Source organism: Daphnia pulicaria, chromosome 6 (genome assembly GCF_021234035.1).
Source record: "Daphnia pulicaria isolate SC F1-1A chromosome 6, SC_F0-13Bv2, whole genome shotgun sequence".
Taxonomy (NCBI): domain Eukaryota; kingdom Metazoa; phylum Arthropoda; class Branchiopoda; order Diplostraca; family Daphniidae; genus Daphnia; species Daphnia pulicaria.
The window spans coordinates 22,049,244-22,071,464 of record NC_060918.1 but is presented as its reverse complement, the minus strand read 5'-3'; the positions used below and the strand labels follow the sequence as shown (position 1 = coordinate 22,071,464).

Here is a 22,221-nt window from a genome sequence, read left to right as displayed (position 1 = left end):
TGTAATATTCAGGTTCCTTAGTGGTGTAGTAACTCGGAATAGAGTAATAGTTCGGAGCTTCGGTGTAGCTGGTCGGAGCAGCGTAAGTAGTGGTATAATACTCAGGTGCCTTGGTAACGTAGTACTTAGGTGCCTCGGTGTAGTAGCTAGGTGTAGCGTAGGTTGTGGTGTAACTAGAGCCTCGGTGTAGTATTCCGGTTCAACGTAGTACGAAGGAGCAGCAGCCGCTGTGTAGTAAGTCGGGGCTGCGTGATACTTGGCCGCCTCAGTTGTAGTTGTGTAGCTTGAGGCAGAGTCATACTTCGGGGCTTCGGTGTAGTGGCTCGGGAAGCGTAAGTTGTGGTGTAATACTCTGGAGCCTTGGTGGTGTAGTACTTGGGCGGCTCGTGTAGTATTCAGCCTCTTTAGTGGTGTAATAAGTTGGAGCCTCGGTGTAGTAGCTAGGAACTGAGTGATACTTGGGAGCCTCGGTGTATAAGCTGGGGCAACATACGTGTAGTACGCCGGTGACTTGATGGTGTAGTACTTGGCAGCCTCGGTGTAGTACTCAGGATCTTTGGTGATTTAGCTCGGGGCAGCATTAGCTGCGGTGTAATACTCTGGAGCCTTGATGGTGTAGTAATTGTGGCCCTCAGTGTAGTAACCGGTTGGTGCGAATGTTTTCGTTGTGTAGCAAGGCGGCGGCGTGGTGCTTTGGTATCCGCCATACCCAGGAGCCATGAGTACACCAGTGATCGACCCAACCTTCAACGATACGACAAACGGAAACAGCACGACACTACAATCAAATAGGCGGTAATTGATTTGAACATTAATATTCAATATGGTACATTAACAGATAAAAACAAATAAAATTATGCAAACTCCATGAAACAGAATATTTACCCGATTGCGTACTGATAATACGACGAAGAATGAACTTGGTGACAGTGCACTGCAGTTGTTCATCCATGTTTCGTTGCCAGTATTGTTCTCTCCAGCCAATCGCCCTGATACGACAGCAAAGTGATGATGTTCCGTACGATAACGACCCAATTTGATATCACAAACGAACGCAACATCTCCAGCCTAATAAAAAATTAAGTCCATACCCAATAATTAGAATCTAATTTAACAAGAACTTCATATACTATCTAACAACAACATCAGAGCAGTCAATGTTGGTTAAGTTTTAGTCACAAGTATTACAATTTATGTGAAATAAAATGTTCAAGGATTCTTACCAACCAGACGTTCGATCGTGCTTCAACCTCGGTATTGACTCGATAACCACCAAAATTGGAATCTATTTCCAAACCAGAAACGACAGCCAAATCCGTAAGTTTGCGTCCCAACCGACAACAGCGACGACATGGTCAGTTTAAATCTGCTGAAATGAATTCTAGATTTTAATTAACATCGCTAAAACATGTACTGAAATAACTGTTTACCTTTTGACCATCGTTTAAGATCAATGCGACCTTGTAGTCTTCCAAAATTGCACCCTAAACATTAGCTTTGGGCAACACATTAGACACCTTGCGCTTTCACCTTCTCGGAAGTCCATTGGCTCAAATATTTAGGGAGGACTCGGCCTATGTTACCGCCATCGATTTTGCGGAACAGCATTACGTGCTCGTGGACATCTTTGAGGGCAGCGCTCAGGGATTGGAAAAGATTTTTGTTTACCACCTAACAAGAAAATAAAGGCCATTTTTAGAGTGATTCGTAACCACAGAAATAAATTGCTAGCAGTTTAAGTAGACTCTCAGATACTATCAAGCAGGAAGATTATCAAAGTTGTTCAACATTCCATAAAGGAGTAATCATTGAGACTTTTAAAGATGAATTTCGTTTGGCATAAAATGTTTACCTGTGGCAATAAGGCACTTGTCGTAGGCTTATGGGACGGCCATCGTCAAGTTCGGCTTTCCGACCGACAATGTCAAGTTTAACGACGCAGTGTACACGTACGAATGCTACGCCGCCATTATCTTTGCTATTCAATTAGACGGGATTGCAGTAAATTCGTCCGAAAAACAGACAAGGAAGGAAAACAAGTCATTAGTACATGTTCCAAAAAATTACAATAATAAAGAGCTCACCCTCACTCTTTATCGTTCCACTGTTTGAAACGAAGATTATTCGAAACTTCGGGGCTGCCGTGTTGCGTGTCGGAGCTCACTTGACTGACTGCTATCGTACTTGGGCGCTCCAGTGTAGTATTCAACAGCTTTAGTGGTGTAATAAGCTGGAGCCTCGGTGTCGTAGGTTGGGGCAGCATACGTAGTTGCTTAGTCTCAGTAGATGCCTCGGTGGTGTAGTACTTAGGAGCCTCGGTGTATTACTCTGCGCTTTGGTAGTGTAACTCGGGGAGCAGCGCAAGTTGTGGTGTAATAATCTGAATCCTTGGTGGTTTAACTGTAAACCCAACTGTGCAACCTCGGTGTAGTAACTGGTCGTTGCGTATGTTGTTGTGTAGTAAGGCGGGGGCGTTGCGGTTTGGTATCCGCCTTATCCAGGAGACATCGGTACACCAGTGTTCGACCCAGCCATCAACGATACAACTAATAGCAGCACGACGGCATAGTTAACTAGACAATATTAAATATTCAACAATAACGGACATATTATAAAATAGAAAAAATAGAAATTGATACAAAATTCCACGTAGAAATACAGATTATTTACCCGTGATTGCAACCTGGTAATACGACGAAGAATGCAGCTGTTGCCGGGTCAGAGATGCTCACTCGATTGACTGATGTTGCCTTTTCTCTTTCCTTTTGAAAGATTTTCTCTCGTGGTCGACATCAACGATACAGCACCCAACAGCAACACAATGCCATAATTAGCTATGCAATAAACAATCGGGAATTATTTTTCGAAGGTAACTAGTTGTATCAACAACTAATGACAAGATAGAATAGATTTACGACTCGAAATAAAAATGAACATTTACTCGTGATTGCGAACTGATATTACGACGAAATATGGAGTTGTTCCCGGCCAACGACGATTTTTAATGAAAGGTTGGTGGTAGCTATGGTAAGCTATTTTTCTATCGGTGGGCTACTGTTTCCTTTCGCGTTCCTTCCTACAGGTTACAATGAGAAATATGAAAGGGGTTCCAACACACATACGAAATAAATCACATCACCAACAAGTTGTAATTTTTACCATCCGATTCAGATTGCTGTTAGTTTTTCTTCGGTGCCGAATGTGGTGTTGCAACAGTTTTGCCACCTCGTGACTTTCGTGTCCATTCTTCACTGGGCTTTTCAACATGTGAAAAGGCCACAGTAGTCTAAGTTACGCTTTTCTTGTCTGTTGGATGAAGAGCTCGGACATTTTTCGAAATTTTGGTGATCTTGAAATAGTAATTCGATTGTTCCGGCGTTATTGGAGCCATTAAATGGAAGACCAGGATCTCTTCTTCTTCTGTAGTACAGCAGATGAGAGCAACTTGAGTAACGCCTTACATCGGCGGCCAGTAAAGTGGAATTATTTTTAGGACATTCTCTTACAATTTTAGCAAGTTCTTCAGGAGAATCACAAGTTGACGTGCTCTTAAGCAATGCGTATAAATTGGCTTGGTGGACAAATATTCTTCCTTGATTTCCAGTAGCAATTCTTGGCTGAATAATCGAAATGACAACTAAATTGAGTTTCTCAAACATTCTCTTGACCGTCGAAACTTGCAAATACGAAAGCTTGATGTTCTACTCGGTATCAAATAGCAAGACACATTTCACGATTTTCAAGCCCAGCCAAAGAAGTCTTGAGGCAGGTTGTCAACGCGATTAGACAGAGACGAAGTCACCTAAAAGTAAACCAGAATTTTAAATAATTGCAAGATTAGTGCACCAGACGAAAAAGTTTATACTTCAATGGGCAAAACTGGCTGATGAATTCCCCTTGAGAATTGAAGGTATCTGAAGAAGCCAATGACGCGAATGATAAATGAGCCGCCGCTTCCGTGAAAAATTTCCAGTTGCTCGCATCCGTCCCGGAGCACGGTCCCAAATGTTCCCACTCGAGGAGCACGTTCGGAGCCCGGAGCACGGTCCCCACTCGAGGAAAAAACCCTTCGGTTTTTCAAAAATGTTATCCACAATAGAACTCATCTTCGAAAACGGTAATTTTTTTCAAAACAATAATGTAAATGTACGAAGCATAAACAAATCTAGAAATAGGTCTTTAAAAAACGCAATTAAAACTAATTAATCAAACATTCAACAAAAGTTTTAGTCATACTTCTTAAATTCCCTGTGCGTTTTCATCTTCGCTTTTAGCGACACGATCAAGAATGGATGTCAAAAGTCGCCAATAAGTGACTGAAGGGTTGCATGCAAGTGCGGAAACCAACTGGCATTTCGACAAGGGAAATAGGATGAGTTGAGCTGAGCGACATCGATCGGCCAGGATAGTTGGCATAGGCATAGACGAAATCACACCACGGCTTTGTTGTAGGCTGATCAGAAATACGCCAGACGTCGTACGACGACGAATCGAAGCTGGCGTCGCTTACGATCGACAAAGGTTGGTCAGTAGGCGAGTGAACCAACTCTCTCAGCGAGATTTTGTGCTGGTCCGTTGTGAACGTCTTCGTCGACGAAACAATAATCCCAAAAGTCACCAAATGACAAAGCCCTGGACGCGGATCGGCGTAAACGATGAAAATGACGCGGCATTTGATTTCTTCAGGACTCCCTTCACCTACTCCAGTTCTTCGAATTCCCACAGATTTTGACCTTATGCATTCGTTTGTCACTGTACCGTTAGTCCACTGCCTCAGATAGTAGAGCTCGTGATAAAAGGGCTTTTCAAATTCCATCTTTGTTAAAACTGCAGCACAGTTCATGTGTTGGGGGCTCATGTAGTGTCATGTATTCATGTATTACTTTCCTTTATGGCAAGAGTTTCATCACCAAAGCCAATTTCTTCCCAGATGTCAATATTTTTGGCAAAGATGCGATTTGTAATGAACCAGCATTACCGTCCATTTCATTCGTGACCCAAACATTCAAGAGTCTGAAAAGAGAAGTAAGGAATTGTGTTAAATTATCTTGAATTAGTTATCTATTGTTATCTCACTACTACTTTTTCCTTTTTAAACACACAATCACAAGCTTTGCTTGAGTAGGGGAGACCGGGGCGAAATGGAACAATTTTTTATGTCTGCCGTATTCGTTAAGATATCTGACAAAATAGATGCATTTTAAAATTTCTGTTTGTTTTGTATTGTTAAGCTACATCTTGGCTACCCGCTTATTTTTTTTTGTATGTTGAAATTGAAAAATAAACGAGATATTAAAGAAACAAAAGTAAGTTTTTTTTTCACTCGGTCTGAACTCGACCGAAAAAAGACGGGGTAAAACGGAACAAACCCCGGGGTAAAATGGAACGCCATTTTTCTCAGCAACGGCTGAATAAAATTTATTGCAAAACCCATGGAAAAATAGAATATTCATTTATCTTCAAGATTGTTACAATTTTTGTTAAAAAAAAGTAAATTATTCTTGAGTAATTATTGTTTAAAAGTGGAGCTATTTTTTCTTCAATTTTTTTTTGCTGTTTTCTGGTTTTTCTTACTTAACCCCACCTATTCCCGCTAGTCATTTGTTTTTGCCACTGTTCCGCCCTTATGTTCGAGAAAGAAGGAGGTCTTAAATTTCAATATTTTTTTCAATTTCAATTTCAAACCATTTAACCCCAAAAAATGTGTTCACTTTAACCCCGTAAAAGTTGTCACATAAAAAGTAACATTTTCTCGGTGTACAAGTGAGCAATTAATTTTTTTTTTACGCCATAAAATAGAAAAAAGAAAAATCTTTAAAATGGCTATCTTACTTTAGTTTTAATTGAAAAACCATGCTTAGAAACTAGAAAAATTAAAAAGTTATCCTAATCATCCACACCAGTGATTTTACTTTTTCGATAATAACTTACCAATTATTTCAACTACTCCAATAAAATTTATCCCCAGGTTAAAAAATACCATTTCCCATATATCCTAAAGAAATTAAATTTTTTTAACGAGTTTTTCACTATAAAAGCCCTCTGTTCAACTTAACCTCCTGTTCCATTTCGCCCCGGTCTCCCCTAATACTTACAAAATAATCTTGCTGTTCACATTATAAGAGATAGGTTATAGAAGATGTGGTACTTAATCCATGCCAATCCCCATGTAGACTGAAGACGACAGGACATTAGAGTTTGTACTTATTCTATGCAAATATTGTGTCTGGCAGTTCACGTAGGTGGGTGTTGTGTCACTGAAAAACTTGAGTTCACTCTATTAAGTAATTGTTCTATGTACATATCATTGGATTCTTTGTTAGCAGAGGTCACTGCAACAGTCACACTGAACTTGAAAAGCTTAGAGTTGCTGCATTGGAACCAAGTGCTGGGGGTTATTTTAACATAATAAAAACACACAGAACAAAATCTTTTTAAAGCCCTTTTTTTGTTTGAGCAAACAAAGATTGAAAAGTCCAATATGGGTGAAACCATCCATCCATGCCTTGATGTGATCTGGGCCCATTGAATATAAACATTTCCTTGATTTACTGCTTTCGTGAGGCAATCGAGAAGAAAAAAAAGCAAACTTTTGCGTGAACTCATTAGACAATTGCTCACTACAATCAACCCATCTCATGATTGAAACTTTGCACGTTTGCAAAAATATGCTGGTGGCAGACGAACTTCAGTGAGAACTGGCTAGTGGCTTGCCGCTTGCTGTTTGCCATGATACGACAAAGACAAACTAAAAAGCAATCGAAAATTTAAGGAATAACTTCACTGAACGAATCATTCAAGGAACAGCTTACAGGATAACCAAAGCTAGAATACATATTAATTATTATTTTATGAATAAATATTAATATATATTATATTATATTACTATGGATAATTGGATATGGTAGTAACATCACCATGATTAATTATTATTGTATTATTAATACATTACGGCCGTTAGCGAGTTATTCAACGTTATATGCTATTTTTATTTTTTTAAATGAAACAAATATCACGAACAACAGCCCTTTTTGAAGATCCCCCCTTTTTGCCAGATTTGAATTTGAAGCAAGTAGTGTGCAGTGTGAGCAGTAGATGGCCACGATGTGGATAACGGTTCGGAAAAACCATCTGTCGGCTGACGTTAATATTTTTTGGGAAAACCGGGACGCCCAATTGGAGGCTCACAAGACTTTAAGCCTCGCCATATTGAACAGCCTGAGGGAAAGGGGAAAAGTCTGTATTCAGTCCTCTTCATGTTGCGCAGATAGTAACTTTTGACGCCCTACCCGTTTTTGTAATCTTGTCAAAACGATTGGTTTGTTGTCGTTGACTCTTGACGCAGTTTCCTAATGGCGGAAACAAAGATTATTTACCACATTGATGAAGAAGAAACTCCCTATCTTGTTAAACTTACAATATCTCCCGATCAAGTTACCCTAGCCGATTTCAAGAATGTTCTCAATCGTCCAAATTACAAATTTTTCTTCAAATCAATGGACGACGATTTCGGGTAAAACCAGTTTTTCTCGTTTTTTTTTTGTTGTTGTCAAGTGGCAATAACGTGTTACATGATAATTGTCCATGTAGTTATTTTTTAATGCAAGTGTAAGCATTGTTTTCTCTTTATTGTTTATGTTTCTAGTGTTGTCAAGGAAGAAATTGTTGATGACGATGCTCACCTTCCATGTTTCAATGGAAGAGTCATATCATGGGTAATCATAACAAGTTAAATTATATCGTTGAATATTTTAAGATTTCTTAATGTTTATTTCACTTTGTAGCTAGTATCTGCTGAAAGTAGCATTTCAGACTCTGTATCTCAATGTGCTGAGAGTACTGCCACTACTGATGGGAGACCACCATCTTTCCAGTGAGTTTAAAATTTTTTGCCACTTGTAAAGTTTGGTAATTAACTTGTCATTTGATTTTAGCCCTGGCCATAACAGAAGTATGGCTGAGGAATACACAACAGCTACTGAGACAGAATCGGTCATTAGTTCAAGACACAGTGGTAAACTTTATTTCCTTATGCTGTATTTTTATGTTTATGTGTATACCTTTGTCCTGTTGCATCTCATTTTTCGTTATCTTCTGCAATTCTTTTGTTCTTTATGTTTTGCCATGAAGAGAGGCACATATTGCCCCGCTCTGGCCGTGTGCATCGTGAAACTTATGAAAAATATGATCGCTTTGATGGTGAGTTTGTTAGCATGGCTTTTTTGTAGATTGTTGCTTCACTAAATTTTCACGTAGAATGTCTTGTCTTACTATATATTCGATTAACATCCGATTGTCTCTTTAGTTCAAGCTCCTCGAAATGGCCACAACGCTATGAGACACAGAGCTGGACACGAATATGAATCCTCTTCTATGATCAGCTCGGATTTAGAGTCCACCAGCTTCGTTGACTCTGAAGAAGATGCATCTTCACGTATCACAACGACCACGGGTATTAAGCAACGTTATAATAACTCTGGATTTATTGAAAATTGTGCATATTTTGAAATTTGCAGATCACACTAGTGTGTCTCGCCAAGGTCGCAATCGGAGACGTAATCGTCGCCGTCCCCGCCTCCCTCCCCTTTCATCTCGAGCTTCATCATTCTCCAGTATCACGGATTCCACTATGTCACTCAACATAATCACTGTCACCCTCAACATGGACACAGTCAACTTTTTAGGAATTTCCATCGTCGGCCAGAGTCATCAAGGTGGTGATGGTGGAATTTACGTAGGATCCATAATGAAAGGGTATAAACACAGATAAACCTGACATTTTTTTTGTGGTAATTTCAAAAGAAAATCATTGCTATTATTTAGTGGGGCTGTCGCTTTGGATGGTCGAATCGAGCCTGGTGACATGATCCTTCAAGTCAATGATATTAACTTTGAAAATATGTCAAATGACGATGCCGTTCGCGTTTTACGAGAAGTTGTCCAGAAACCTGGGTAAGCATAACTGTTTTTTGCTTTCCAACTTAACATTTAGTACATTGTGTTTTTTATTTGCATCTGTCAGCCCAATCAAACTTGTAGTCGCCAAGTGTTGGGATCCTAATCCAAAAGGATATTTCACTATACCCCGTACGGAACCCGTTCGCCCTATTGATCCCGGTGCGTGGGTTGCTCACACGGAAGCAGCAAGAGGTGATTGTCGTATTTTAAATCATAAATTGGCATCCAACAAACCTAACGTCGTATTAGGTGGAACACAGTACCCGAATCGTCCGCCATCTGTGGCGACGATGTCGTCAACCACCACAACAATGATGTCAAGTATGCCAGAAACCGAACGTAAGTTGTCACGTAGAAAATGTACCGAAAGAACTTTTGACTAAGTACTACTTGTCACAGGTCCAGTTGAAGAAGCCCAACCGCTTTCAGTGCGCTCAGACATGCTCGCAATTGTGCGAGCGATGGCGCGCCCAGATTCCGGACTTGAAGTTAGAGATCGCCTTTGGTTAAAAATTGTAATTCCAAGTGCGTTTATTGGATCAGAAGTGGTCGACTGGCTTCACAATCGCGTGCAAGGACTAGAAGAGCGGCGTGATGCCCGCAAGTTGGCTTCCCAGCTTCTGCGAAACGGTTACATCAGACATACAGTAAACAAGTACACATTCTCTGAACAATGTTACTACGTGTTCGGAGACCTGTGTTTGGGTGAGTTGACATTTGAGACTTATCGGGTTATAGAATATTTTGTTTGATGAAAGGGTTTTATCTTGTAGGTGTTTCGGCTCTTCGCCTGACTGATGACACGACATCGGAAGCCGATAGAGACACGCTCGCACCGTTGCCGTTGCCGACTCCTTGGGGTAGTGGGCCTGGTGCTACAGGAGCCGGTGGGGCTACCCCTCACATACCTTATTATCCAACCGGTTATGCACCCATGCCTTACAGCTACAGCAGTGATCCCCTCGGATCGGCGCCTGTACAAAGTACTACATTTACGTATGGAAGAGAAGGCAGCGTTCACAGTGGTTCAGGTAATCCTCCAAATTCGATTAATTGAATCCTTACAAACTGTATTGTGAAAGTCGAACTTCAAATATGTTGACGTTCTAATAACAAACAGGGAGCAGTGGATCCGACGTACGCAGTGGACTGATGGGTGGAGACAGAAGTCAACCACCTTCTCTGCTAGGCGCAGTAAATCCCGTCGGACCAGGAATCCATGGGTCATCCAGCAGCAGCGGTTCTAGTACGGGTAATACAGTCTCTTTAAGACAGCAAAGACGATGATACCTACAAATGGCATGTGTGTATTTGAATGCAATCAAGAGTTTTGTATTTAAAGGAATAATAAAGAGCAGCTTCGTTTTATTTTATTTTATTTTTTTGTTCTCTCTTTTTTTGCTCTTTTTTTTACGATTTGCGCCTAGGAAGCAGCGACGGGGATTCTCAGATAGCAGTGAACGTTCGGTCGAACGGTGGGCAAGGCGGGGCCGACCGGCCTTTGAATCAAGTTCCGGATGACATGTCTGGATCGAGACAGTCTTTTCGAATGGCCATGACAAATCCATGCCAGATGAACGAGTACTTTGTCGACGTAATGTGATTGATCATTTTCTAGGTGTTAGCCGTTGCTTTGGGGAAGCGTAAGATAAACTCTTCTTTCCTCACTCTTTTCCATCTTGATTTTCAAAGCTTAAAAACAACGTTTAATCGAGTCGTAATAAATCGTGCCCTTCCCTCTGATAGCTATTCTGTACGGCCAAGACTTTTCATATTATGCGGGCGGTTTAGTGTTTTCTCCTTGTATTTACATTTTTTAAATAATTGCTGCTTGTGAACGAATTCTTTTCCTTCCCAAACTTCTTTCATTAACTTTTTACAAGTTGACTCTTGTTCTGGTTGTTTTTACGTCATCTTATTTCTTCTGCCGTAGATCATTTATTTTACCTTTTAAAAATGTGAGAGAAAAAAGAAAGAATCATCTTGGTCCGGTAGCTCAAACCAGCTAATGACGTGGTGCAATAACTCCATAAAAAATTCGTATATCAATCCAGTTTTCTTTCCTAACATTTTCATGGTATTCATCACAAATCCATAACAAGAAACTCCTGAAAGAATGCGTGTACCACTGTTTTGTCGAAATTACAACCTTTATTTCAACAACAGACAGACCAAGTTTTAATTGTTTTTTGTTTCTTACATACCACTCATACTTAAGGACTCTTTGAATATGTTCTATTCACTCTTCTTTTTCGTTTCCTCATTCGTGCGGTAGTGAAGGAACAGGATGCTGAATAGGAAAACACCTCCCATCATGCTGAATGCACTGGCGTAGTAAGGGAAGGCGCTGACAATGAATCGTTCGTACTGGGTGTGTTCCAGGGGTCGAACCGACACCTAGTGAAGGATTTAAAATTTGAAGTCACCTTTCACAATACTATTAGAGCATTAGGGGCAATACCTGAGTGGCACTGTTTAGGAAAGTGTAGCCGACTCTCGTGTAGTCAACTTTGAGCTGATAAACTCCGTAAACATCAGGAATTTTGAATTCTGTGCGGAAAACCCCATCAGTACCACTCTGCAATACAGTGCGGACGAAAGGATCAATTCGAACGAATTCCAACTGAATATCCTTTGCGTCGAACGGAACCCATTTATCCTTGGCGAGTTTCTCGATTTCAATTTCGTAAACCTATTCTCGCGCAACAGTCACATTTTTAGTTCACTGTAAAATGACGAGAAAGAACTGAAGATATGTTTACCATGTTTTCCATAATGGTGTAATACTGAGGAGCATCTTTCTCACCAGCTTTGTGATGGGACACTTTCCCAACCCGGAGTACACCTTCCTCCTTGAACACCCACTTGGTTAACGAATCGCTCAGCTCTTGATTGCCAGATTTGGGATATTTCTGACCACCCTGTTGATCAAATTAAGAGCTTAAAAGTTACAAAATCATAAATCATGTTATAGTACTTGACAACTTACTAAGGCTTTTTGGACGGGCGATGAGAAGAATTCGTCAGAGAAGAAATCTAACGAACCAGAAACTACGACACGGGCATTATTTCTTGCTTGCAAGGCTGCAATCAAAACTGTGTTTTTGCCAACAGCATGGGGATACTGTAAAGAAAGAAAAATTGCTTAAGAGATGTTTAATGTACAATCAAAAATAAAGAAATTACTTCTTCAATGTGGGAATCAGGTTTGTAGGAATAAGCGGTGCTGGAAGCTGTCAGTACTTCAAGGACCAGAGGATTTTCCTTGTCAGCAATGAGACCAGTTCCTCTGAACAGGAATGGAGAAGTTTTCTTGGCTCCCACAATCATTGGAGCATCAATAAGGTTTGCATTGTCAGCAACAATAAGTGTATGCTAAAAAACAAATTTAGTTTATAACATTTTTGTAAAACAAAAATTCTTTTAATCATTACTTTTCCCTGATCAAGCACATCATAGTTCAGATGATCAATGACAGCTGCACCTTCTTCATCGACTTCAAATCCACACTCTGCTGTGATTTCCCTCAAGACATCCCCAGAATTGATACTTCCAGCAATCAAAATATTACCTAGGTGAAGTAAATTTATTAGATTTTGAAAATAATTGATAATTCTAATTTACATTACCTCCATCATCTACAAATTTGGTGATGGCTTCTACGCTTAGAGATCCACCAAACTCCTCAACAGATGGGGAGAAAATAATAAGGTTTTTATAAAGGTACTGTCCATATTTTGCCAACACTAAGTTGGAATCATCGACAGGTTTGAAAACGAGTGAATATCCACGATCTGTAATAAATCAAAGAGAAAACAAGTGTCTGTCAAAATACTGTTTCACGCCGGCAGTGCCGGTATTTTTGGGAAGATAGAAAACTAACCTGTCAACGATTTGAAAAATACCGAATGGGTTTCTCGGATAGCCAAATTGTCCAACAGTACTAACGTTTCTTTGTCAGCATTAATATAAGAGGCCAATAACAGGACAATAAATGAATATATCAATGCCATTTTCTTTTCTAATCTTTGTGTACCACCACGACAGCTTAGGATAGCCACGAAGCAGTAGGCAAACCCAACAACCAATCAGAAAGAAGATCGTTGACAGCCACGGCAAACACGGCAGAATATTAAACCGCGTTGCCACATCTTGTGTTTCTACCCTTTTTTTCCAAATTTTTAAAATACAAAACTCAGAATTATCGAAGGAAAGGCCTAATATAGCTTTATTAAATTGCGCCTAATTCTTTTCAAAATATCTGAGTGAAATGCAGATAAGACTGGCAAAGCTAATTTAAAAATGAAAAAATGTTTTTCATTAATTGAGCAAGTGGCAAACTCGCAGTAAAAAGCGCCATGCTGTCAAAGCTTACAGACTACACCACATAATAAGACCGACTATCTGTTTTTTTACTTGTTTTGACAGCTGTTTACTCTTTAAGTGGGCTTATATTGCCGATAAAAAACCACCATGAAGAGTTCCATAAGTTTGATCATCCTATTTTCAGTTTTTTCAGTTTGTTTTGCTTGGGATCAAAGTGAATTAGAAATTTTTGACCTTGTTGAAGAAATAAACCAAAATTTTTATGATCTTCTTGGTGTGCCACAGGTAGGTCAGACTCCAACCGAGTGCTCTAGATATAATAATTCACAGTGGATATGCCATCATGCTAAGAGTTGTTGAAATTACAAAATGTTCTTTATTTTTGCTCAAAATTAACAAGATGAGAGTAATCAAAGATTCCGTAAGAATCAATTCATGGATTTATCACATATTGTATTCCCTAAATCTGAGCACACTCTAATTTTTAATTCCTTTAAACATTACAATTTAGAACTGCAGCCAATCTGACATCAGGAAAGCCTACAGAAGACTATCTCTCCAGCTGCATCCCGATAAAAATGATGCCCCTGGTAACACCTTAATTTCTCATTTTAGTTCTTAAATCACTCATTTTAAGTAATTCACTTTGTTTTATAACAACAGATGCAGAGGTGAAATTTCGTCAGCTAGTAGGAGTCTACGAAATATTGCGAGATGGTGTCAAGCGAACCCGTTACGATCAGGTGCTTGTCGAAGGCCTGCCAAATTGGAGAAACCCACTTTACTACTACCGTCGCGTTCGGAAAATGGGGATGATGGAGTTATCCATCTGGTTGTTTGTTCTGTTCTCCATTGGACAGTATGGAGTTGCTTGGGGTGCATACATTGAAAAAAAGCTGACTCTGAATGAATTCAAAGAGAATCAAATGAAGAAATTACAAAAGGAGATCAAGAAAAAGAAACTGAAGACGAATGAGGTCGAAATAGAGGAAAAATTGGACAAACTATACGTCATCCCAAAGCCCAGTTACAAAAATACCCTCCCGTTCCAGATATTTAATATGATCATATCACTGCCCGCTGCTATCCGTTGGTTAGTCAAGTACAAAGAGGAAAAAAGAAAAGAAGCTGAAGCTAAGAAAGAACAAGAAAGATTGGACGCTGAAGAAGAAGAGCTCATGAAAGAGGAAATGGAAAGAGAAAAGGAAATGAAGAAATCTTACAGAAGAAAGCGAGCCGCCCCCCTGCCAAGTTATACTGGAGCAGCCGAAGAACGTGTTTTGGAAGTCGCTGTCGATGCTTCATCTCAGGTACAACTACCAAAATAAAACCACTTTGGTTAGCATAATGTAAATTTCTAATTGATTTCTTCAGGGTGAAGAAAAACCTGTTGTTCCATTGAACACTGGCCCTTGGACTGATGAGGACTTGACAGAATTGGCCAAGTTGATGAAGAAATATCCAGTAGGAACGACTGAACGATGGGAAAAGATTGCAGAAGCACTGAATCGTTCAGTCACCGAAGTAACGCATTTTGCCAGAAAATTGAAAGATAACGCCTTCAGGTATTTTCGTACAAACGTATTTATTTATAGTCTGTCACAGACTTTTTTATTCTTCTATTCAGGCCACTTGAAGGTCAAGAAGGTGACGGAATTGCCAAGGAGGAAGAAAGGGTGGAGAAGAAAAAGGAAAAGACCAGAGGAGGGAAAAATAACATTTTGTTGGCAGAACCTACACAGGCAAACTATGGGATTGAAGGAGTGGAAGAACAAACTCCTGGTAGTTGTGGCTGGACACAAAAGCAACAAAAATCTCTTGAAACAGCCCTGGCTTGCTACACCAAAGGATGCTCCGAAAGGTGGGAACGTATTGCAAAGGCAGTGCCCGATAAAACAAAGGTAACTAAATAACTACTACATTCTTGTTTTTTTAGTATAACAATTCAAAAAACGTAAGCGTTGCTTTACAATGTCTTTTCAATTCAATCTCAATAGGAGGAGTGTATGATGCGAGTGAAATACCTATCAGATTTAGTCAAGAAGAAGAAGCAAATGGAAGAGGAAAAACTGCGAGCAGAACAAGAGCCGACCCAATTAAACGAAAAGCAGGACTCGGAAACGATTCAGACGACATAGGCTTTATAACAAATATAATAACACTATTAATTATCGAAATGTTATATTGGTAGCCGTTTTTCATGCCTTGGCACTCGTTTTTATCACAAATAGCGAATGATGCTGATAGGACTAAAGCAGCAGCTTCTAGTTAAAGGAAATTGTTCCGCACACAGCGATAGTTATTCCGTCAGCGCAGGAGATTCTCGGTCGAGGGCAAATTGTGCAAGCTGAGATCTTGTTCCTTGGGACAACAGGAAACTCTCTCGGCATCGTCTAGTCTCGCATTTTCGTTCGTGATAGCGAATTCGCAAATGGGGTTCTACAGCTCGTAGAATGTGCAGCTGACGCATCCGAGTGAACATGGCTAAAATCGATTCATGGGGTGAACTAAACTCTCCTTGAAGGTCACGATCAGATTTCACCAGCGGTTGTTCCATCTCAAAAGTTTTCCGCGCTACAAAGGGAAATATTGTTATGTCTGCAACGGGAAGATATGAGAGCTGCCAACATTCTTACCGTTTAAGTAGTCTGCCATGTAGAAACTGATGTGTTGTGTCTCGTGAACGTCGTAAAAGCCTTGGTTCGTTGAAATGTTGAGTGCTTCAGTTTTCGATAAGCCAGGGAACGATACCTCAGGGTTGTACTCTGCGAATGGAATGGGGCTAAATAGCTGCCAGCCAGAGATGGTATTGATCCGTACGCGATTCAATACATCCGGGTAAATTTCAGTAAACGGATTGCATAAGAAGATGAGCGTCCCAGGTTCCACTTTGCTGCTAATCAGGTCAACTGCGATAAAGTCCATTCCCGACCGGTTCAAACTGGAAATTTTGGACGAGAGGATGCTGATCTTGGAGCCCTGTTTTTTGTATTGCGCATTGAGGGTCTGCGCAAGTGATTTGAAATTGCCAGCGTCTCGGTTGAGGAGCACCAAAGTCAGTTCTGATTTATCAGATTTAGCCATCATGTTTTTGGCAAAGAAAGAGATGAACCTTTCGGCGGGAGCGATTTCGTCGTCCTCCCTCAAAACGAGAACGATATGGACCACCGATGATTCGGTGACGTACGGCATTGGCACCGTATCCACGTGAGTAATAGGCCTACAACCTTCCATTCTAAACAAATCAATGATAAATGTCTTCCGTTTGACGTTACTAATGCATTTGAATGACAATACCTAACGGTAATTTTCCCTTTGACTGGATCTTTAAAAAGAAGATGCAATCGGTAGTCCATTCCTCGAGTAGGATCGAAACGCTTGTAACTGCTCACTACTCGCAAGTAGTTAAGTTCTGGGCTCTCCTTCAAAACACTTTTAACAGCTGCACTTATAACCTCCTACAGCAATAACAACAAATTTTAGTATCTACCAAAAGCAAATTGGTTAACGACAACATACTTGAATATCTTCCAAGTTTGGACCACTCAACGGTTTGACGACGCTGTTTTCCGTGTCAAAAAAGACATGAGTCTCGTTGAAATATTTCCAGTGTAAAACGCTAAAACGAGTGTCTTGTTTCGAAGGAGGAGAATATCCAACAGGCCATGTAACCGCCTCCAGTCCACCAGGAGCATCCGGTGCCAAGCGGAAAATCGAAGATTCAAGGTCCCGAATCGAGTTTTTAATATTTCGTAGAGCTACCTGAGAATAAAAATCCGGAAAAACACTTTAGCTTGAAAAACATTCGCTATGAAGATTGTTCTAACCTCGCAGGTTTGTTTGTTAAGCATGAAAAAGTATGAAGTCTCTCGTGCGTGAAAAAATGTCAACGCATTAGACAATGCCGGTTGAGATTCCCAGATTTTCTCCAGCTGCCGGACGTCACTAATATGGGCATCGAGATTAAATGTAGAAAAGGTTTGGCCCTGTTTTTAAAAAAAAAAAAGATTCGTTATCATAAAACAGGTGTACTTAAAGTAGAACCGTACTTGAACTTGTGATTGACATGTGAGATTCAAGGCTTTGAAAATGCAAAGTCCAATTTTTTCATCGTCCGAGTTAAATGCAAAATCTTCTGTGCAAGTCTCCAGCAGCGGAGATATCGCCAAAAGGACCGAGCTGCTTATAAGTATACCACTGTCTGATTATAGACATAAACATAAAAGATAATTTAAACATTTGCAGTTGTGAGATTACAAAATACATGGAATAATAACTCACCCAAAGAGCACACAGACGGATTAGACGTTGGATGTGTTCCAGGCAATCCCATATAAACATTTTCAGTAATACTAATGTGTTTTGTCAAGTTATCTAGCTTCCTTCCATCAACATAAGTGGTGTCTTTGATCAAGAAAAAGTAACTGTATCCAACAGCCAATTTGTCAGCTAAATATTTTAAAGTGTGAAGGGTCAGAAGACCTTGTTGGCTATCTTTAAATCCAACAATAGGAAGAGTTTTGACATCAAGTTTATCATTTCCAACAACTTCAACAAAGAAGGCTAAGCGGTTCACATGATGAGCTAAGGTTTCGTTAATTGCAAGTCCTAAAGTTGGGATTTGTTTGATTGAGCTTAAAACTGCAACAAAATTTTTCTCTTTGATTCCCAATTCTGTAGATAAATATCTGGGTCTAATTAGGGTCTGAGGCTCTTTTTTGGCAGAATGAGGCTTCCCAGCCAGGTTGATTCTAGGGTCATAATCGCTCAAGTCTTCAGTGTTTTCATCTTGTGCAATTTTGCTGTCATCTGTGAACAAGGACTCGACGCTGTGACTTTTATCAAAAATATCTCCAAAGAAAGCAGAGCTCTTTTCCATGCAACCACTGTCGTTACCGGCATTGGTTACAATCAAACTAATAGAAATACCTACGCAAATGCCAATAAGTACAGGTGTAAATGGTCTGCAAGCAAGTAAGCGATCGACCATTCTCAATGACAACATTTAGAATACAATTACGAAAGATGAGATTTCTGATGTAGTGAACTAAACCGAAGTCGGTCACTGTAACTTTCACATCACTCAAAAACAAAAATTCTTACACGAAATATTGAGATTCTTGGCTTTTAAAAACGGAATTCTTGTGTCAAATATCCCTACGTCAACAAAAGGAAATAACAATGAGAGTTTGCTGTTTAACCCCAAGATTTCCACTGACAGCACTGAGCCAAGCGGACAAAACGTGAAGCTTTTACTCATAACGGCCTATAACGTGAATTCGTGATTCTCGTACTCGGAACTAAAAATAAAATACAATGAAATGCAATATTATAAAATTCCATTTATTGCTTAAATTAATGGCCTCTTACTAAAAGGTAATAATTTCGTATTTAAAAAGCGTGCAGATTTCCTACACAGGTGGAAAAATCACGAAAATAACAACCGTGAGTAACTCGTTACATGGGGAAAACCTTTCTAAAAAGGCTTAAAAAATTTTTAACGTTAGATATACTGTATCTACATGTTTACTGGGTTTCTCTTAACAGAGAAATATGAAAATAGAAACCGTCTATGGGTTCAAGTTTCCGAGTAGCGGCGACCGGTGACCCCATATATTTTCTATTTGACGGAATATAATCTTGTATAGCACTTAGACCTGAAGCAAGCCTAAGACCAGCGCTGCTGATATATCATATTGCATTGGGGCCCATACAAAAGGACGCGCTGCTGTCAAAAAGAAAGTTGCGCACAGCAGTATTATTCACAACCATTCTTCAAAGGAGCTAGATAAAATATTTCGAACTGGCTAATCTCGATTATATTGTGAAACGTACTCGTCGTTATTATTTGTGATGCCCTTGGCAAACGGTTTCATTTTACCGCATTTACCTTGTTTATCGCAACAACAACCAAAACCGAGATAGAATCATTTTCCGGGTTGGTTGAATATGGAGACGGCGTCGCTTATGAAAACATCAAATTGTTTCGAGTTGTTTCTATAGCAAGAAATTGCGCAAGTTACACAAAAATTAATTATTCATTATTAGTAGAAGACACGTTTCACGTTTCATAATTCCAAGCTCGACTTATCTTTGCGGACTTTTTAATGTTCGTATATGTCTGAAATGGTGGCCATTAGTTGTTGGATAAGTTATAAGATAAATGCGGCTGGCAATATTTCATTTGGACTTGTCTGCATGCGAAGCAGGGACGGAATGAAGACGCGGAATGTCAATGTGGTGTAACGATGAGCCTTTTTTTTTAATTTTTTTTCGGCGAGGTTACGTCCGGAATGAAGGCAGCAAGTCGTCCCTTTTTTCTCTCCTCTTGCAAGAGCAATGAGCCGTCGATTGTCATCCCCCCTCCACTCTCTCTTGTCCGGGCTGTGTGTGTTTTTCTCTTTCTAGTCACACAGCTCTCCTCTTTTGCTCATGATCTATAATTAGTGCTTCGTGGTGCGTATAGAGAGAGAGAGAGAGAGAGAAAGTGTGTGTGCAAGTCCTCGGTACAAACGAAAAACGGTTTGGCTGCCGGCCCAGTCTCGTCGTCTCTAGCAAATAAGAGATTCTATGTAGCTAGCCACTCACGTCTCCGTCATCACGACACTCTATTCGTGAACAACAACAGCACAAAAAATATATATTAAAAAAAGGAACTTGCCCCAAATGTCTGCTAGCTGCACTTAACAAAAACCTGACTAAAAAGCACACTGATGGGTTCCGCAATCTTCGTCGCTCCCTGAAATAGAACGTGCATAAAACACGAATTCACGTATGGAATTTGAAAAGGACAAGATGGACATTCCTAGATTACCCAATCTCCAGACTAGGAATTATATTATTAGTTTTTTCTTTTTTCTTTTGGAGAAAAATGTCGTGAATGTGTTGCTTCCTAGACGATTGGAAATCGAACGAGTTTCACGCCTCCAGATGGCGTTGAGGGTCTTAATGTTCGTTCGTCTGCCACAAGCAATAACGTCCATACACAACAACCCGCTACCCAGTTATTTTTAGTTTTGAAGTCTTTCCCCAAAAAGAAATATATATAAAGAATGAAGATATATAACCTAGATGAAGACACGTTACTGGACGAAACCGAGGGCAGTACACACGCTGAAGGCATGGAGGTACAACTAAATCCCCAATGCCCCCGAATCACAAACTGTGCTGTTGTTATTTTTGATCGACTTGTGTAAATATTTATCTTGTTTCTTCAGGGTGCAGCGAAAACACCGGTCTCCTTGCTTCAGGAGCTGTACGTGAAGAAGGGCATCAACCCCAAGTATGATTTGATCCAAATCGAGGGGGCCATCCATGAGCCTACATTCAAATATCGGGTTTCTGTTGGGGAACTAGTTGGTAAGTAGGAGCCAAAAAATTCCGCACATGCTGCTGACATTCAACCCGTCAACTGAATTCAATCTAGCCATGGGATCTGGGCAGTCCAAGAAAAAAGCCAAGCATGCTGCAGCTAAAGCGGTTTTGGACAAAATCTGGGGTGGTCATTGCTCTACATTGCTGGAAAATATTGGTGGTGGCACGTGAGCTTTTATTTCCCAGAGTCCATAATCCAAAGCAGAATAAACATTAAATGACGTAAATTTTCCCAACATTTTAGGTTGAGAACAGTAACTTCACCCTATGGTAACAAGACTACGATTAATGGAACTTTCCTTGTGTAAAATGTTTTCCCATTGTGATTGCAGATGATGGTATTCCGGGCAATCCAGTAGGCAACCTACAAGAACTGTGCATATCTCACAGATGGGCGCCTCCGAGTTACGTGCTGGAAGGCGAAAATGGCCTGCCACACGAAAGGGAATTTGTCATCACTTGTGTCGTGGAGAACCACCAGGAAATTGGAGTGGGCAAGTCGAAGAAATTGGCAAAGAGACAAGCGGCCTATCGAATGCAGATGAAACTCAAAGATACGCCCATCGAGCTGCCCAACCAAGGCGGTCTCGAGGACGAGGATGAAGTAATGCCATTACGTTTTATTATTGCAGGTGAAATGTGTGTTGCAATCGAAGCTTTTGCCTTGTCCAACAGATTGCGCAAAGGGCTTCACTTAGGTGTGGAGGCTTAAAGGAAAACCAATCGAGCAAATCCTCTCACGGTATCAAAATAACGCAGTTCCACCGAAGCCTCAGAAAACTCGCCGGAGAAAAGATCGCAGCCTTACAAGTATGTAATAATACCGTGTTTCTTTTTCTTTAAAACAACCCCAGCTGAATTCCGTTTTGCTACTTTTTGTTACTGCTGCTTGCTCAGGAAGTGGCCTTGAAGGATCCTTGTTTAGATTACTTCCAATTGCTGCGCGAGATATCGGCGGAGCAAAAGTTCGACGCCACCTACGTGGACATTGAGGAAAAGACGCATTCGGGTCGATACCAGTGTCTTTTGACCATGTCGCTCACGCCGATCGCCGTCGTTTGCGGCAGCGGCTCGTCCTACGAAGAAGCTCAAAAAGAAGCCGCCTTCAGTGCGCTGCACTATCTCAAGCTGATGACGAAGAAGATGGCACCACCGCCATCAGCACAAGTCCCGGCCAGCAGCAGCACCGATCCCGCCACCGACTCGGCCAATGAAGAAACGAATAGTAGTCGGTAGTAATAGTTTTGACGATGTGACCACCAATCTAGCATTTTACACCTTTAAAAAGTATTTCCTCTCTCAGACTAGGTCATTTGTTTTAGTCCTTATTGACAATCTCAACAATTTCATGTGGCGGCATTTTCTTGAAATCAATCGTCAATTGCGTGCGTGTGTGTAATTGTAAAAATGCCCTCCCTCAAATGATATGCCAACCAACCCCCAACGAGACAGAAAAAGAAAATACACATTGTGATCGATTTTAATGGCTGCCGCTAGATGGCGTTGGCGTGTCTAGTTTTCCCTTTTATTTCTTCTTTTTGCCGATTGGTCCGCTGCAGCAGC

At 40.4% G+C, this 22,221-nt stretch overlaps 6 protein-coding genes across 13 annotated transcripts; 3 read left to right on the top strand and 3 right to left on the bottom strand.

Annotated features, from left to right (window-relative positions):
* Positions 1-353: 353 nt before the first annotated feature.
* Positions 354-2,089, bottom strand: LOC124342879. Of its 4 annotated transcripts, XR_006918930.1 has the most exons (5): positions 1,853-2,089; positions 1,431-1,671; positions 1,224-1,366; positions 886-1,068; positions 599-778 (listed from the first exon to the last, which is right to left on the bottom strand). XR_006918930.1 is itself a non-coding variant. In XM_046796082.1 (4 exons), exons 2-4 carry the CDS (start codon positions 1,606-1,608, stop codon positions 565-567), a joined length of 441 nt encoding a protein of 146 aa, XP_046652038.1. In that variant the 5' UTR covers positions 1,609-1,671; positions 1,853-2,089; the 3' UTR covers positions 354-564. The 4 variants fall into 4 exon arrangements, 2 of the variants coding, with proteins under 2 accessions (XP_046652038.1, XP_046652039.1); XM_046796082.1 differs by lacking the exon at positions 1,224-1,366 and having other exon boundaries at positions 354-744; positions 1,531-1,671; XR_006918931.1 differs by lacking the exon at positions 1,853-2,089 and having other exon boundaries at positions 1,224-1,369; positions 1,431-1,490.
* Positions 2,090-7,189: 5,100 nt separating this feature from the next.
* Positions 7,190-11,125, top strand: LOC124342623 (segment polarity protein dishevelled homolog DVL-3-like). 4 transcript variants are annotated; one of them, XM_046795674.1, is made up of 14 exons: positions 7,191-7,513; positions 7,646-7,715; positions 7,785-7,873; positions 7,935-8,014; positions 8,131-8,199; positions 8,306-8,452; positions 8,517-8,754; positions 8,824-8,952; positions 9,023-9,150; positions 9,208-9,297; positions 9,358-9,663; positions 9,732-9,989; positions 10,079-10,210; positions 10,386-11,125. In XM_046795674.1, exons 1-14 carry the CDS (start codon positions 7,353-7,355, stop codon positions 10,559-10,561), a joined length of 2,073 nt encoding a protein of 690 aa, XP_046651630.1. In that variant the 5' UTR covers positions 7,191-7,352; the 3' UTR covers positions 10,562-11,125. The 4 variants fall into 4 exon arrangements, with proteins under 4 accessions (XP_046651631.1, XP_046651630.1, XP_046651633.1 ...); XM_046795677.1 differs by having other exon boundaries at positions 10,393-10,561; XM_046795676.1 differs by having other exon boundaries at positions 10,390-10,561.
* On the bottom strand, positions 11,090-13,070 carry LOC124342717 (dolichyl-diphosphooligosaccharide--protein glycosyltransferase 48 kDa subunit-like). 2 transcript variants are annotated; one of them, XM_046795844.1, is made up of 8 exons: positions 12,842-13,070; positions 12,588-12,752; positions 12,393-12,529; positions 12,145-12,333; positions 11,948-12,082; positions 11,721-11,882; positions 11,420-11,650; positions 11,090-11,355 (listed from the first exon to the last, which is right to left on the bottom strand). In XM_046795844.1, the coding sequence occupies exons 1-8, from the start codon at positions 12,969-12,971 to the stop codon at positions 11,194-11,196; spliced, it is 1,311 nt and encodes a 436-aa protein (XP_046651800.1). In that variant the 5' UTR covers positions 12,972-13,070; the 3' UTR covers positions 11,090-11,193. The 2 variants fall into 2 exon arrangements, with proteins under 2 accessions (XP_046651800.1, XP_046651801.1); XM_046795845.1 differs by having other exon boundaries at positions 11,721-11,879; positions 12,842-13,069.
* A 234-nt stretch (positions 13,071-13,304) lies between these two features.
* Positions 13,305-15,461, top strand: LOC124342692 (dnaJ homolog subfamily C member 1-like). The gene is made up of 6 exons (XM_046795800.1): positions 13,305-13,569; positions 13,796-13,874; positions 13,948-14,594; positions 14,659-14,849; positions 14,912-15,185; positions 15,282-15,461. The coding sequence occupies exons 1-6, from the start codon at positions 13,432-13,434 to the stop codon at positions 15,420-15,422; spliced, it is 1,470 nt and encodes a 489-aa protein (XP_046651756.1). The 5' UTR covers positions 13,305-13,431; the 3' UTR covers positions 15,423-15,461.
* LOC124342607 (chondroitin sulfate glucuronyltransferase-like) lies at positions 14,851-18,600 on the bottom strand. The gene is made up of 7 exons (XM_046795644.1): positions 17,566-18,600; positions 17,334-17,485; positions 17,112-17,270; positions 16,804-17,046; positions 16,582-16,742; positions 15,921-16,519; positions 14,851-15,858 (listed from the first exon to the last, which is right to left on the bottom strand). The coding sequence occupies exons 1-7, from the start codon at positions 18,287-18,289 to the stop codon at positions 15,584-15,586; spliced, it is 2,313 nt and encodes a 770-aa protein (XP_046651600.1). The 5' UTR covers positions 18,290-18,600; the 3' UTR covers positions 14,851-15,583.
* A 1,566-nt stretch (positions 18,601-20,166) lies between these two features.
* Positions 20,167-22,142, top strand: LOC124342754 (RISC-loading complex subunit tarbp2-like). Its single transcript, XM_046795893.1, has 7 exons — positions 20,167-20,411; positions 20,502-20,643; positions 20,711-20,825; positions 20,903-20,928; positions 20,991-21,262; positions 21,334-21,468; positions 21,556-22,142. Exons 1-7 carry the CDS (start codon positions 20,337-20,339, stop codon positions 21,892-21,894), a joined length of 1,104 nt encoding a protein of 367 aa, XP_046651849.1. The 5' UTR covers positions 20,167-20,336; the 3' UTR covers positions 21,895-22,142.
* The last annotated feature ends 79 nt before the right edge of the window (positions 22,143-22,221 follow it).